This window comes from Pocillopora damicornis, chromosome 8 (assembly GCF_964200805.1).
Source record: "Pocillopora damicornis chromosome 8, jaPocDami1.2, whole genome shotgun sequence".
NCBI classification, from domain to species: domain Eukaryota; kingdom Metazoa; phylum Cnidaria; class Anthozoa; order Scleractinia; family Pocilloporidae; genus Pocillopora; species Pocillopora damicornis.
The window spans coordinates 22,974,853-22,990,215 of NC_142677.1; the positions used below are offsets into that span (position 1 = coordinate 22,974,853).

At 36.3% G+C, this 15,363-nt stretch overlaps 3 protein-coding genes across 3 annotated transcripts; 2 read left to right on the forward strand and 1 right to left on the reverse strand.

Moving 5' to 3' along the window:
• Positions 1-1,869: 1,869 nt before the first annotated feature.
• On the reverse strand, positions 1,870-5,695 carry LOC113682139 (radial spoke head protein 3 homolog B). Its single transcript, XM_027199293.2, has 7 exons — positions 5,431-5,695; positions 4,847-4,934; positions 4,178-4,465; positions 3,533-3,820; positions 3,114-3,192; positions 2,918-3,004; positions 1,870-2,569 (listed from the first exon to the last, which is right to left on the reverse strand). The coding sequence occupies exons 1-7, from the start codon at positions 5,538-5,540 to the stop codon at positions 2,214-2,216; spliced, it is 1,296 nt and encodes a 431-aa protein (XP_027055094.2). The 5' UTR covers positions 5,541-5,695; the 3' UTR covers positions 1,870-2,213.
• A 103-nt stretch (positions 5,696-5,798) lies between these two features.
• LOC113682119 (uncharacterized) lies at positions 5,799-8,293 on the forward strand. Its single transcript, XM_027199273.2, has 3 exons — positions 5,799-6,132; positions 6,898-7,210; positions 8,031-8,293. The coding sequence occupies exons 1-3, from the start codon at positions 5,816-5,818 to the stop codon at positions 8,136-8,138; spliced, it is 738 nt and encodes a 245-aa protein (XP_027055074.2). The 5' UTR covers positions 5,799-5,815; the 3' UTR covers positions 8,139-8,293.
• Positions 8,294-10,278: 1,985 nt separating this feature from the next.
• LOC113682120 (large ribosomal subunit protein uL13) lies at positions 10,279-14,118 on the forward strand. Its single transcript, XM_089180540.1, has 9 exons — positions 10,279-10,321; positions 10,600-10,672; positions 11,375-11,440; positions 11,784-11,885; positions 12,047-12,132; positions 12,432-12,491; positions 12,772-12,819; positions 13,530-13,604; positions 13,989-14,118. The coding sequence occupies exons 1-9, from the start codon at positions 10,307-10,309 to the stop codon at positions 14,067-14,069; spliced, it is 606 nt and encodes a 201-aa protein (XP_089036666.1). The 5' UTR covers positions 10,279-10,306; the 3' UTR covers positions 14,070-14,118.
• The last annotated feature ends 1,245 nt before the right edge of the window (positions 14,119-15,363 follow it).

Consider the following 15,363-nt stretch of genomic DNA (forward strand, 5'->3'; position numbering starts at 1 on the left):
AATATTAGTAAGCTCCAGTCAATCCAAAACTTCGCCAGCACGATGGTTACGAGCTCTAAGAAATTCGACCACGTAGCTGCTTTGCTTCGCCGGTTGAACTGGCTACCCGCAAAGCAATTACTACCATATAGGGACGCGGTAATGACTTTCACATGTCTGAATGACCTCGTTCCACAATACCTGAGCGATAAGTTCATTTAACGCTCTAGTATTCATGCTCGTTACCCGCGTAAAAGGGACTTGTTTTAGATACCGATTTGTAAAACTGCCACAGGCCAACGAGCTTATGGAACAGTTTGGATAATGACGTTAAGAATCGAACCTCCTTGAAATCTTTTAAGATCGCCATGAGGGAGTACCTCCACACAGTAATTAGTTAGCATGAACCTTCAAAACTAGTTTAATTGTAAGTAATTACTATATTTTATTATTATTATTATTATTATTATTATTATACAGTTGTAAGTAGATTTTGAAAAACCTTCGGAGGAACATCTATCAAAGTTTGTTATTTATTATTTAAGGTGGCTTTTTTGGCACAGCTCTCGACAACCTTTTTGGTTGATTGCAGGATTGCATGGGTGGTGCTGTACAGGTCATCTCACTTATGAGCATATTTGCATACTACCTTCTCAGCTAAATGTGTAAGAAGGGGTATCATCAAAAATGTGTACTTCACAAATTGTTGGCAATCCAAAGTTTTCTAGCGCCTTCAACTTGCAAATTCGTCTCCACTTCTATCAGAATGTTTCTTCCTCTTTGAATTCAGTGTTAAGGAGTACCTCCAAAGTTCCTATTTTCTAAAGCAGGGTTGGGAATTGGATGATGTTTCGCCAATAGTTTAAGCTGGGCATATTTGGAGAAGCAATATTAGTGAAGGTATAAGATGTACCATCAATATTAGGTATAGCATGAATTTAATTTCTCTCTCTGGATAAAATTTGAATATTTAACAAAAATTTAAACAAAGCTAGTCTGCTTTTTTATGTTTCTTTCCTTCATATAATCTCTTCAAAAGGTTTCAGTGTCTTAATGTCAGTATCTTTGTCAAATGACATACCACTGGACATAACTTATTATTTAGCTACATATGAGGGCCTTGACTTGTGTTATCAAGCAGAATTTTGGTGTATTACAGGTCAGCCCTGATACTTTTCTTTCACCTGTAACTAGTCCAAAGGTAAAGTTATCTCACCAATTTAATTATATTCATTCATTAATTTTTAGTGCAATTCAAATATTTTCTAAATCATATAATACCTACCTTTTAAGTGGCCTGACCCCTTTGACGCTGACAAATGTTGGCAACCACATGCAATGCATCTCAAGGAGTGACTGTGTGGCAGGCTACTTAAATTAGTAAATAGTTATAAGATCAAGTTGTTTAATAAATATACCATCTTGTTCAATGGATGGAAACTGGTGATTGGAATTAATATATAGTTCTTAAGATGTTTTTAGACTGTCTGCAAACCATTACTGGCATTTCACCTTCCCAACTCAAGGTTATACAAAAAATAAACAGAAAGGTTTGGCCAAAGGGTTTCCTTTAAGCTGGAAAATAATCAGAATGCCTTAGGCAATCATTTTGGCACAAAGTATTCTGTCACCTAAAAGAGTGCACAGAAAAATGCCCCCAATGGACTTTTTATAATTTTTGTATCCCTTTGTGACACACTGAGAGAGGTCCATGTTACATTAAAAGAAATGTAAAGATATGTTCCAGAAACCCAATCAGTTAATGTATGAATCATTGATGTGAGTTTTAGAAATCTTCATAATATATATTGGCTTTCTTGGATGGAAATAGAATGGCTCATCTTTTAACGTGTTAAATATGTAAGTAAGACATACCAACTCACACAATAGTAATTTAGAGTAAGGTTTATTTTTAATTGTATATTCAAGTATATCATCCATTCCCTCAAACATTTTCTGAGTGATAACAAGATCTAATATATATACATAAAATGTAGCTGTGGGTTTTGTCTATAAAAGTTCTTCCAAGTAATTATCATTGAAACAGTTTCAATTCAAAAAAAGACAAGTGAAGTACCAAAACATATGGTAAGTAGTAAAAGAGTTTATACACATGTACAAGAACTTCTCTTCATAAAAGAACACCAGTTTCTCCTACTTTGAAATGTTAAAAAATTAACAAGAGGTAGGTGAGCTACAAAGACCAAATTATTGAGAGCAGTTGGTTATGTGATTTACTCTTCTTCAGCAGCAGCATCTTCTGCAGGTTCAGAATCTTTTGGCACTGACTCAGCAGGTGTATCAGCAGTGGGAGCCTGTTCACTGCCCGCATCCTCCCCAGCCACACTATCCTCCTCAGGTTTATCAGCTGTTTCTCTCCCATCACCTTCTACTCCAGCTTCCTGGTCACCCTGTTCTCCTGCCTCATCTGCCTTGGTCTCTTCTACTGCTGCTTTGGCTGCAATTTCTTCTGCTATCTTTCTTTCTTCTGCTGCCCTGGCTGCTGCCTCTTGCTCTGCAGCCAACCTTGCTGCCTCCTCAAGCTTATGATAAACTTCAAAACGCTTTTGAACAACATCTCGAATGATTGCTAGAAAGTGAAAACAGGACCGTATAAGAATCAATTGATCCCTTTTTAAATTCTTTTATTTCTGTGTTTTGACAATAAAATTCCAAAAAATCAGAGTATCTTTTATTTTGCTTTTCTAACATCTTAGTTGTTTAATCTTTCATTAGTCCTATATTTTAAATTCCAGCAACAAAATTGCTGATGATCTTCAGTCAACTTCTATTCATTCCCATAAGGCAAGTAAAAAATCTGTTACAATCAAATTTCCTCAATGGTGAGAGTTATTTGAAACAGTTTGACAGTGTTTTTGTCCAGGTAAAGTTAGAAACACTAGTCCCTTATTGTAAAGAAAGATCCGTCAGTGCTTACCATCAAGGACAGTTCTTGCAACAACACTTTGATTTAATTCACCCTCCACTTTCTCCAACAACCATGGCATAAAGTATGTTTCTACATCTGCAGAGAAAAAGTATTTCTTTACTGAAAATATCACTTGCTCCTCACCTCAGCAACCAAAGACAAATAAAAATGACAGAAGAGGTAAACAAATTTTTTTGCACTTTACCTCTTTCCACTGGATCGTAGAAATATCCATTTTCATTTAGTGAACCAAACACAGATGGTACTAAATCCGCAAGGTAACTCTGTGTGTTAAAAAAAAAAAAAAAAAAAATTTTGTAATCAGATATGAAATGACTTATCTTTCCAATCCAAAAGCACATTTCAGATCATATTTTGAAGCTGCATAACAATTCAAACAAATTTATAACAAGGCTAAGAACTAAACTGACAGGGTAAGTTCCACATACATTGAAGAGAGCAAACACCAAAATACCTAGGGGTTGCTGGTTGGGGTTCAGTTCTTGTTAAAAATAATGTTATGTTTTAAAATAGTAAATTCAGGCATGAAAATTTTGTACTGTTTTATCACAGATTGACTGACTACAAGTAACAAAAATAGTAAAGTTGCCAAATTTGACTGACCTGAGCGAAGGCACGTGCTGATATCTTTTCACCAGTTTCTTTTTCTTTTCTCAAAACTTCTGCCTGTTGTTTCATTCTCCGTTCTTTCTCTTCTCTGTGCCGTCTTTCTTGTTCTTCTAATCTCTGCGTTTCAACAAGTTCAGCATTCCTGAGTTCCTTGAACCGCCTCTGTTGGGCTCGAAGATTTGAGAGTTCTTCCTCTTCCATCACCTCTAGAAGAGCCTGTTCAACTGTTTTACCAACAAGCACCTCGAGGATTGGTTTAACTTCAATGTCAAAGTCAAACAACTGCACAAAACAAAAGCAATATTCAAAACTAAATTATACATTTACAACAAGAGAAAATAAACCATTGCAGATATTTCCCCAACCTTTAGCTTATTCTTAAAATTTTATAGTAGCCCATTAAGAAAACATAATTTTTTTGGAAAAATAAAATCTTTATTGTAGTTTCACGATTCTACTTGCTCACTTCAATGCGAGAAATATTAACCTGAACTGCACAAAATTTGTATAAAGCATACTGTACATGTACATCACATGCACTAATTTATTGAAGCATAAATCATGATGGAAGCCATCATGTGTTTGTAAGGTAAATCAAACCCCTTAGACTATAATGTAACCAAAATAATGAAAACATACTTCTCCTTCTAAAATTTGAGTTGCGACATCCACACCACTTTTTGCAGGGATAAACAGAGGAGAAGGAGGTCTGTCAAGAAATGCATCAGTCTGTGTTTCCACATCAGCTTCTTCCACTCTATCACTCAACTCCTCCAAATAAAGCTCTGTTTGTACATCAATATGTTTCCTTCCTTCAACAGGCTCTGGTGATCTAGGTTTCAACTGTGCTTTGGCACGTTTTCTGGCTATAGCTCTCCGTCTTGCTTCTTGTTGTCTTTGAATTTCTATGGGATCTGGTTGTGCTGTCTGTAAATCACAAAATTCAGATACTACTTTAATTTCAAAATGTGACTCCCTACCATTCATGTTCCAACAGTGGTAATTAGGGAGGACTTTGTTTATATCAGACACAATTTAACAGATGTTTGAAGAAATGACTTCAAGAGAAGCTTTTTTTGAGTTAAATTGGTCTCATGAATGTACAAATTGAATTTTGGGATTTGCATAATATCTAAAATATATTTAAACATCAGAGATTTTACCATTGCTAGTTTCAGCACACCTCCCCCCCCCCCCAACTCAACCCTACTCATTTCCCTCATGAGATTTATTCAGCCTCTATCCAAGGGAGCAACTCAAAGACTCCTGAAAAAATTAATGATTCTCTGCATACCAAAAACAACTTACCGCTGGTAGAGTCCTTTGAGCGTAAGTGTTACCCCTAACAATTCTCCGATCGTACATGATGTTTCCGTAAGGTGTTGGACTCTCGTTTCTAAAAAGTGATTAAAAAGTGAGTCTCGACTGCACCAATAAAGGTCAACGCTATTTCTAGAACTTCGATATACAAGTGTTCACGCTAAATTCACAGGAAGAAATAAAAATCACAATACGTTATGGCAAGTAAATATGCGTTATAAATATTTCTCAGTACCTGAGCAATACCAAATACTGCGTTTATTTAAGGAGTAATTTGCTTTGTTAGGGCTAAACCTTTAAAGAAAACGTTTAAGAAGCGATACCAAGAACAGCTCTGTTTTCCTGTACATGATACACGCAAAGTTGCAATACGTATCGCTATTGCAAATTTTTTTTTTTGGTAAAAAACGTGTTGGATAAAAACGAAGCCTAATATTAAATCGATTTTTCACAGATATCGATGTACGATTGACAGGATTGTTATTTATTATCTGTGTCTCGCGACAGAAATACTTAGTAAAAACTACAGCACGTAAAATACTTCAAAAGTTAAATGATTCGTCAGCACTTACTCTTGGGTTAGTGGATCCCGATATTTTTTTCTTTGTTGAACAGGTCGAGGTTGACTTGCAAATGTGTATGTTCTGGAGCCATCTCCTTTCTGAGCGACGACGGCTGTCATTTCGTTATATTTTGACCACTTGGTTAACGATTTCAACTAACAGGAATAATTTGAAGCGGAAATATCAGTCGAAAGAACCTTATGATATTTAAACTCGATCAATAAATCTCTCGTCTCCAAAATCACCCAAACAACATGGCGTTGCCAATGATTCTGTTTGGAGGGAACAATACGTCATAGTTGCCATGACAATAATAAACGTGATAATCATAGACTTGCGACATTTAAACAAGGTTTTGATTGGTTATATTTAGTTTGATAATAAACCAATTAGAATGCAGATAAGATATGTTTGGTATATATTAATAATGGCGGACGCGATGAGGCCTTGTGGAAGCAATGAGCTTCATCATCCAGAAGTTCTTTCGCGAGAGCGACTCTTGCAAATTTTGTGCGATCGATCTATACCTCGTGAACACCTTTTATATTTAGAAAAAGGTGATCTTGTCCAGCTATTTTATAAGTATGTCACCCCACTACCCCAAAGGCTCCATCAACTTCGTCGAGCAGGAAGAAGGCAGCATGTGCCTTGTGGTGGACAAACCGTTACTTCCAATGAAAAAACACCGAAAATAATTCAACTAACGAAGAGGTAAGAAGCTCTGTACCGAATCATTTGTTTTACAAATCAACTTTTATGTTGATCAAATCTTTAGAAATATTTATCTCCCGGAAAGAAGTGTGTGTATGTTAGTGCATTTTTTTTTTTGCATTTTTTCATGTCACATGATCACCCATACAGGTATGTAAGCGACCAAATTTAGAAAAATTACGAGGAGTCTAAGAAAATGAAAAGGAAATTTTCACCCAGGTAATTAATCAAGTTCCCAGTCAGTGAACTAGACATCGTGGAAGTTGAGTATTGAAAAGGTTTCAAGTTCTTATTTCGGGAAAGGGAATCAATGGGTAACCTTGACTGTTTCACAGTGATGAAAGGAAGAGTGGTAAATAAGCCAGCAAAATTTCCTCACAGCCCCATACTTCATTATGCATGCATATGTGTGGCTTTATTATTCAGTGTATCACCAATTAGATGTGCATGCAAATTAAGTATGGAGCTGTGCGGAAAGTTTCCAATTAGCCAAGTAGAATATTGATCCTCGATGTTCTTCAATATTATCATCAGATCAATGAAAAAACCTTTCCGTATGCTTTAGAGATGTGTTAATCAACTTCTTCATATTCTTCTTAGTCCAGTCTATGTGGTAACCAAGTGAGTTGTTTTGTTTGTTTTTTTTTAGAGACATTTTTAAGTTCAATGTCAAATTATAGCATACAAATAAATTTTTGAAAAATCAATTTAGCTACCTATATGTGGTGAAATGAATTAACATCGTATTTTTAAATCAAAATTTAGAAAATCTCATGAAAAATTAAATACAAGACCCATCAAGATCTCAAGAACAGAGCTCAGTAGCAGCATCAAAATCAACAGAAGTCCAACTTCTTTTGAGTCAATAAGTGATGAAATGAACTCTGTATCCATTCATACAACATCTCCGACTATGGACTATATTTCTGATCATGGAGGAAAAGCACAAAATAAATCAATCAAACCAAAGGTGGTAAAACTGAACAGAAAGACTTTAGGACTTCATGTTGACACATCATTTGAAAATCTCCAGTCAAAGGATGAGTCAAATTCAAGTTTAAATGGAAAACTGCAAAAGGTAACAGACTACAGGCCAGACACTGTGTAGTTTGTTTTATTGCAAGCTGCTATGGTTTCTTCTTCTCTAGGATATAAAAAGCTATAATGACTGCATTATTGATATTCACCTTTGTAACTCTTTTTCCAAGAAATTTCTTGAGGATTTTTTTAAGCTCATTTCAAAGTGATGGGGTTTTTGTGGTAAGAGTTAATGCAAAATACAGTGCAATTTATTGTAAAACAATTTCTTCAATATTATACTCTCTACATTTCATTATTGTTATTTTTTCAGTTGTGTACTTGGGTCTTTAGATGGCCCTATTGTGGGTCTGACATTGGGATCCAGCACAATGTGCATGGGGGTTCCTAGAGGATTTCCACACCCTGGTCTGAATACGTTCAAATAGTGCTGTAGTGACAACTTTCAGTATTTGCTTACTTTAATTTGTATTTAGTAGAACCTAAGTATGAAACCATTTAACCCTTTAACTCCCACAAGTGACCAAGATAGAATTTCTCCTTACAATGTCATTACAATATCAAGCAGAAAAGTAATGAGAATAAAGAAAAACATCAGTTAGGGGACTATAAGTTGATCCAATACCAAATTTTCCAAACTAACATCACTAGAACTGTATCACAAATGGTAAGGAGAATTACTAAATGAGATCTTAGGAGTTAAAGGGTTAAGATTTCTGAGGTGATGGAAGGAAAACACTTTGATGACATCTGTAATGAGTAAACTCTCTTTTTGAGTGGATGAAAGTGTGCCATATATAAACTAAGATTTAATTTTGAAGCAGAATGTATTGATGTTTGTTTGATTTGTTGCTTTGCAGGAAGTTTCTGCCTCTTCAACATCTAGTGATTCTGGCTCAGATGTCAATGATAGTAAACCAGCAAGTGCAAAAAGAAATTTTAAGAAAGTAGCAGTCACATGGCCTTAAACAATTTAAATTTAGGTGAAATAGTCCTCATCAGTGGACTTTGTAAATAATAGGTGTTAGTTTGATAAAATTTATCCATCCTAAGATTTGTGAAAGCTGTGTGATTACATGAAAAACGAAATGTAACTGTAATTCAATAAAAAAGAGTTATTAAATAGAGGTTGAATTATTTACCTTTATGCTAAAAGTTTTTGATCTTTTATTTATATAAATGTCACAGATATTTAAGATGTAATTACCATGCTATTTTGTTACAAAGGTATTGTTATTCTTTGTAAACTTGTGAATATTCTACAATTTGAGACAGCCAAGAATCATGAATAACACTGGTGCTTTCTTTTCAAAGCGTGAATTCTTAAAGCTTCCTCACAAGAAACCTGACAAACCAAGCCATGTTTTGTTCAATAAATAAAGGGGGTAAGACAATTTCTAACATCGTACTTCGGTCATAGTTATTGTAATACATCCTATTTCTTTTTAGGACTTGCTGTAGGGGTCATAATCTAAATGAAGGCCACCCTCTCCAGCTGACTAGCTCTGAATTTGTCCTATTGAAGATGTGCATGTGGAACCCCCAAATGTTACTTTTCAAATGCTTCAATGAAGCTTGAAAATGCATGTGATGGGTTTTTTTTCCAATGAAAGAGTTTAACATGGCCATTCCCTAGCGTGCGCTTTTATTTAGAATTTTGCAACTGAGAATCTTCACGAAATTTTGTGGAGGACTGATGTAAACGTAGGCAGACCACACTATGCATTCATGGTTAATAATCATTATTGTTGACTTGAGACGAACAAAATGAATGAGGGTCATGAATAAAGCTCTGAAAATTGCAGATCTGAATTACACCTCATTCTGAATATCTCAATTAAGTTAAACAAAATGTTAATGAACTCTGTGGTAATTTGTCCCCTTTATTGCCAAAAATAATTTTGTAAAAAAGATGCTTCAAACGACCCATGAAGGCGCAAAATTACCACGAACGCGTCGCTTAACATTTCATTTAACTTAATTGATATATTCAGACCAAGAGGTAATTTAGATATGCAATTTTCAGAGCTTTATTCATAACCTTAGATTTTGTTCGTCTCATGTCGACAATTATTAAACATTATAAAATGTTCAGAGAAATGCGCGCGTCGTGATTGGTCAGCACGAGTTCATCATATTTTCATAAAGCACGCGTCTTACGTCACAGGAGTGCACTGTTAAAGAAATAAAAAAAAAATACCGAGTGCATTGTTGATTTATATAAGCACGCGGGAATTTTAAGAATACGAGAGAAGTGCGGGCCGAAGGTGAGTGCTTCTCCGCACTTCTTGAGTGTTCTTAATTATTCCTAAGTGATTATATAACTCAACAATGCTCGAGGAACAAGTTTTTTTATTTCTTTTATAAAATGTATCGTGAATTGCGCGCGCTCGTACCGATGACGTAGGCTGCGTGTATTATATCTCAACAGTGCACTCGTGTGACGTAACGCGCGTGCTTTATGGAAATACAATGAACTCGTTCTGACCAATCACGGCGCGCGCATTTCTCTGAACATTTTATGAGATATGATACACGCAGCCTACATCATCAGTATGAGCGCGCGCAATTAATTAGACATTTTATAAAAGAAATAAAAAAGCTTGTTCCTTGGGCATTATTGAGTTATACAAGCACTTGGGAATTTTTAAGAACACTCGAGAAGTGCGAGAAGCACTCGCCTTTGGCTCGTGCTTCTCCGCATTTCTTCTTAAAAATTCCTTCGCGCTTGTAGAACTCAACAATGCACTCGGCGCGTTTTTTATTTCTTTACGAACACATTGTGTGGTCTGCCTGTGGTATGAATGGCTACTTCATGACTAAGATGTAAATTATAATCTCATAACAGATTGTGCAAAAATTAATCCTTATGGAATGTGTTAAGTTTGATGGTCGAAGGTTGGAAAACGGAAATTCAGGGAAAACTTATTGCATTCCACGTAATTTTTTTTTTTATATTTTGTTTTAGTTATTGTAGGCGCGACGCCCTCTTGAAAAATATATTCCAGATTTGGACGGAAAATACTGGTAACCAAGCTTATGCTTTGCGACCTGGCTCAACCCTTCTCATTCCGTTGGGCCTCCCCTGATATCTGGCTCGCATGTGTAGCTCGGTCTTTCTCTTAGCGGCTCCAACATGGGGTTTGAAAAGGTAAAAGCGTCGAACAAAATCAGGAAGCTCTCCCATAAGATCGCTTCTTGAATTGAATAAATAAGGAAAGATGTAAAATATTATATTAATTCCTCTATTGAGTCATCTATTATTGTGATGTTACGTCTAGATACCCGAGAATTACTCGCTACAAATGAGGATGTTGTATTCTGAGACAAACTTTGGCAAACGTGGGAAATTGTCTCAAATAATAACAAAGCCATTTTAACCGTAATTTGTTGGTACATATGTAAGAGGGCACTATTTTTCGATTGCAGTCAATTGTCATCGACGCTTCAGGCCATTTGTTAGGCCGGTTAGCATCCACGATCGCAAAGAGCCTTCTAACAGGTAAGTGGCATCCGTAACCACACTAAAGAATAGTTGTTCTGTTATCTCGGTGATTATTTCACGAAATTACGTCTTGAAACAAGGCTAGATATAACTTCATGTTTCATCTGAGAGCCAATGAATGGCTTTGAGCATTATGAAAATCAATTGAAGTCAATTGAAACCCGGGGGAATTTTTATTTATATGTATTATTATATCAAGACTTCTCTTTTGTAGGAGAAGTTAAATACCAGTGCACTTTCATAGATTGGAAGTTTAGCAAAAGTCAGAAATTCTGAGCATTAAAAAAATGAAGATTAAAGGGATGTTGAATTAGTTTCTTGTGGAGTGTTCAAAAATTTCTCCTGATACATTCTAAACTAGCGGTCTGCAGAGGTGTGCCTTTAATTTTTCTAGAATAGTTGTCTACTCTGGTTTTACCAGTTCCATTCAAAATTGTAAGCACACCAACATACTTCCAACAAATCTTAAAAACTAATTCTGCGCACTTTTGTGAGCATACTCCCAAAAGTTCTGATATATTCATATTTGATAACTGTCATCAACTGATAGCCTTCTTACAAAACTAGAACACTGAGTCATTCCAAGCTGTCAGCTTCAATTTTCTGTTGGAGTCATTTTCATTGTGTAATGACCCAGGAATGAATCATCTTTCATAGAGAGTTCGTAGAAAGTAATTAAACCTATGTCTTTTTGCACAGGGCAAAGAATAGTTGTTGTACGATGTGAACAAGTCAACATCAGTGGCAGCTTCTACAGGAACAAGTGTAAGTTGTATTTGTAAGGTAATTACTTCTGAGTGCTGTTTTCAAACCAGTGTCTTTTATCCTAGTTACCTCATGGCAATAGATTATTGAAGAGTAATTTACTTCAGGACCTGGTAATACCCTGTTAGTATCCAGGTCTACTTCTAAGGACTGAGAGTGCACAGCATAAGAAAATGTTACATCACAAGTTATTGTTAGTTGCTTTGAGTAAAATTTAATTTTAATTGAAAGTTTTGCATGAAAAGCTGTGGTACTCAAGAAAATTTGTTGTCAAATTATCTGAATATACTACTTTGACGTTGTCGGGTGAATGATTGACATTGTGTTCTGTTGTTTATTTCAGTGAAGTATCTTGATTTCCTTCGTAAGCGAACTAACACCAAACCTAGCAGGGGACCTTTTCATTTCCGTGCTCCAAGCAGAATTGTCTGGAGAACAGTGAGAGGTTAGTATACATATTTGGTCCCTAAGACTACCTTAAAACTCACTCCTGTTTTATCCATGGATTGATAATTTGTTGGTGTGCTTTAGAGAGTTCTTCATGGTAACAGTACAAAATTGCATTATCAAATACTAGAGTTGAGCTGATGTCTTGTATTTGTATAGGAATGATCCCACACAAGAGTAAGAGAGGAACAGAGGCAATGAATCGTCTTAAAGTATATGATGGTGTGCCTACTCCATATGACAAGGTAAGTAATGTTGCTCATACTGTTTTACAACAGTTTTCAACATGCAGATGAATTATCTACTCTAAGCTTTTTAAAATAAGGTTATTGTTATAGCTATTGTTGCTGTGAAAAATGGCTAAGTTGATGGAGAGAGAAGAATATAAAGTAGTTTGATTTTTGTGGATGAATTTTGAAATCAAACATCTTTTTATCTAGGCAACTTTTTGCTATTTTGTAACAGTTACACATGGTCAGATTCTCAGGTGATCTTATTTCATTTAGGCATTCATTTTTGTTTTTCTACTGTAAACATTTCATAGGAAAAGCGAATGGTGGTTCCTTCAGCTCTGAGAGTTGTCCGTCTCAAGCCAGGAAGGAAGGTAAGATATTTTGGGGCACTGCAAGTGAGTTGTTACACGTCAAGAATAGGTTAGGAGAAAGGTAGAGAAATTTGTCAAGGTCAGGGGAAGTTAGTGAACTTTAATTGAAGTCTGGGAAAATGTTAACATGGTTGAACCTGTATAAAGGGGCACCGTATTAAGCAGCACTGTAATGTTTATGCAAGTGTAGTGTGGTAGGTAAAGGTCTAATTGTTTTCAAGTTTCAATACTTTTTGACTAGGTTTAAGTGATTTATTTTAGTTTTTCATCCACACTTTAGTACTGTGTGCTTGGTAGACTGTCCCATGAGGTTGGCTGGAAGTACAAGGTTTGTTGCCCTCTTGACTTGTTTTAGTATGAACCATTTAAATTCTTTTACTCCTTACATGAACCTTGAGTTACATACTTCAACAAATTCTGAGTGTGGAGTTGACTTACACATTTAAACCTGTTCATTGTAAACAATGCAATCAGTTCTACTCAAACAGGGAAATTGCTTCTATACATATTTCTTTGATGGTATTTTAGTAATTCTATGATGTTTGTGTAGGTAAATAACATGACTTGGGGTGCAATTTAGTGTTAATTAGCTCGAGTAAATTTTTCAAAGTCAACAAAACTGCATGAACCTGTAGGGTGAGTGCAGTTTGTAGTCTGAAAAATTGGCAAGTGCTTATTTACCCCAAATTGCACAAGACATCATGTTATCACCTATTAATAATTTACATGGAAAAAGCATAACAGAAAGTAAAAACAGACAAAATTTTGACAGTGCACACGCTATTTGTAATTCGCACTTGTGTTACAACTTTGCTCTTGTGTCACATGAAATATACACTTGTTTCAGCCAATCAGAAATGCATAATTTTTTGGCAGTCTAGCTGGCAGTTTTATGGCACCAGTGGCTTTTGTTGAGCGCACTGACTCTTACAGTGCAACAACAGCAACTGGGGCCATCCAATGTTTTAGGGGTAGAATGTTTGTTGAGGCACGAAGAAACAAATTATTTGTATTAATTCAGTATATCTGTGTTCTCAGGATGTCCTGGAAACCCTTGAAGAAAAGCGTAAAGCTAAAGCTGCTGTTTACTATGAACACAAGAAGAAAGTTGAGGTAAGATGCAGAATAAGGAATCAACCAAATCTATTTATCAACTAATATAGAACTTTTGCCTTCAGTGGTGAGGAATCACTATTCCTCCTAACAATGTCAATTAATCGTAGATAAGAAAGACTGAGGTATTGTTTTGAAAGTCAAATTCTCAGAACTAACATTGTAAGAAATGCTTGGTTGATATTGAGGAGAATTAGTCCAAGATCTTGGTTGGTAATAAGTTGAGTCTAGCTCTGTTTATCTTGTCCCCATTTTACTATCATTCATCACTCCACCAACAGTTTGACTCAGTTGATGATGAAGATGACGGTTGCGTGTTTCTGGCAAGCCTACACCAAAGAGTAGTATTCAGTCCATAACACTTTTCCTTTCCTTTTCTTTCAGAAACTGAAACAGAAGGCCTTGCAGAACAAGGCTGAGGAGCTGAAATCTTTAAATGAAGTGCTGGAAAACTATGGTCACTAATGTGACCATCTTGAGACAGCAGAAATAAAAATTCAACGTTCTTACAGTGTTCATGTTATTTTGATGGCTGAGATTTAGATTGCTCGAGAAAACAACCAACTTCCCTTTCCAGCGTTTGGTATTAATTTTTTTTATCACCCTGGGCTGGGTTGCTCTAAGCTGGGTTAGTGTGGAATCTGATTTTAGATCTGAAGGCTTGAACAATAAATTCAGTATTGTTCTCTATGTGTAAGATTTGATTACTTGGTGCTCTAAAAAGAAGAGAGAAGAGTATTCCAAAAAGGCTTTTGCCCAAAGGAATAAAGAATTCTGGATTACAATTTAACCTTTGGTTAGCACTAGTTGACCTTTGAATCGCTGGGCGTTGGAGACTGATGTCATTCTACTGGTGCTAAATAGGGAGACCTTGATATTCAACCTCTGTAGAAGCTCCAGTCTCGGATTAATTGCCACGTGAAAAATTCAGGAGCATAAGGGAAAAAGTTACGGAAGGTCATGGATTAACTTGGGCGTTTTTTCATCCCAGAATGACTCAAGGTTACGTCTGTTTCCTACTTGGGTCATCATTAGCGCTCCGCACGAGCGTGTCTTCAAAATATGAAACCCGGAGATTAAACCCTGAGCAACGCGAACCAGTGGGGGTTTGCGAGGGGCTAAGCCTCTGCTGACTTGTTTCAGGTCTCCTTGCGGGCTGAGACGCGTGTCCTGCCGCCCTCATAATGAGAGCATGTTCAGAAGCTACTTTCTACTTAGATTCCTGAATGTATGGGTACCATAAGTCGTCCATATTAACTGACTTACCACTTTTTGAGTGCTCCTGTTCCCACTCTCGCGTTGAATTTTTGATGTGCTTCAGTGAAAATCTAAATATCTCAACCCGACTAAATATGTGTCGTAAACTCGGTATAGTACTTCCACTAATGACAGATCAAAACTGAGAAATTTGAAGGTTTCGCGTATCTTGAACCAACTTTCATGAGCTGATGTCCGTTTCATAGCTTTACGAGTGAGAAAATAATTGTGAAAGAATAACCAAATTATCGGACCTCACCCGGCTTTAGCAGTTTTGATACGGAACAGCGCAAAAAAGCAGGAGATCAGTGGAGAGAAAATGACCCAATTTGCCTTGTTTGTTTGCTGTCATTGCAAAAAATCGCTGCCCTCTTTGTGTGGGAATCTCGTGCGCCACCTGCTGGTGCACAACTGTTTTGGTGCAGAAGAAATGACGTATCAATGGAGAGTAAGGTACGTCACAATCTAATCAACTAGGCGCGAGTCGATTTTGCGCGAGATA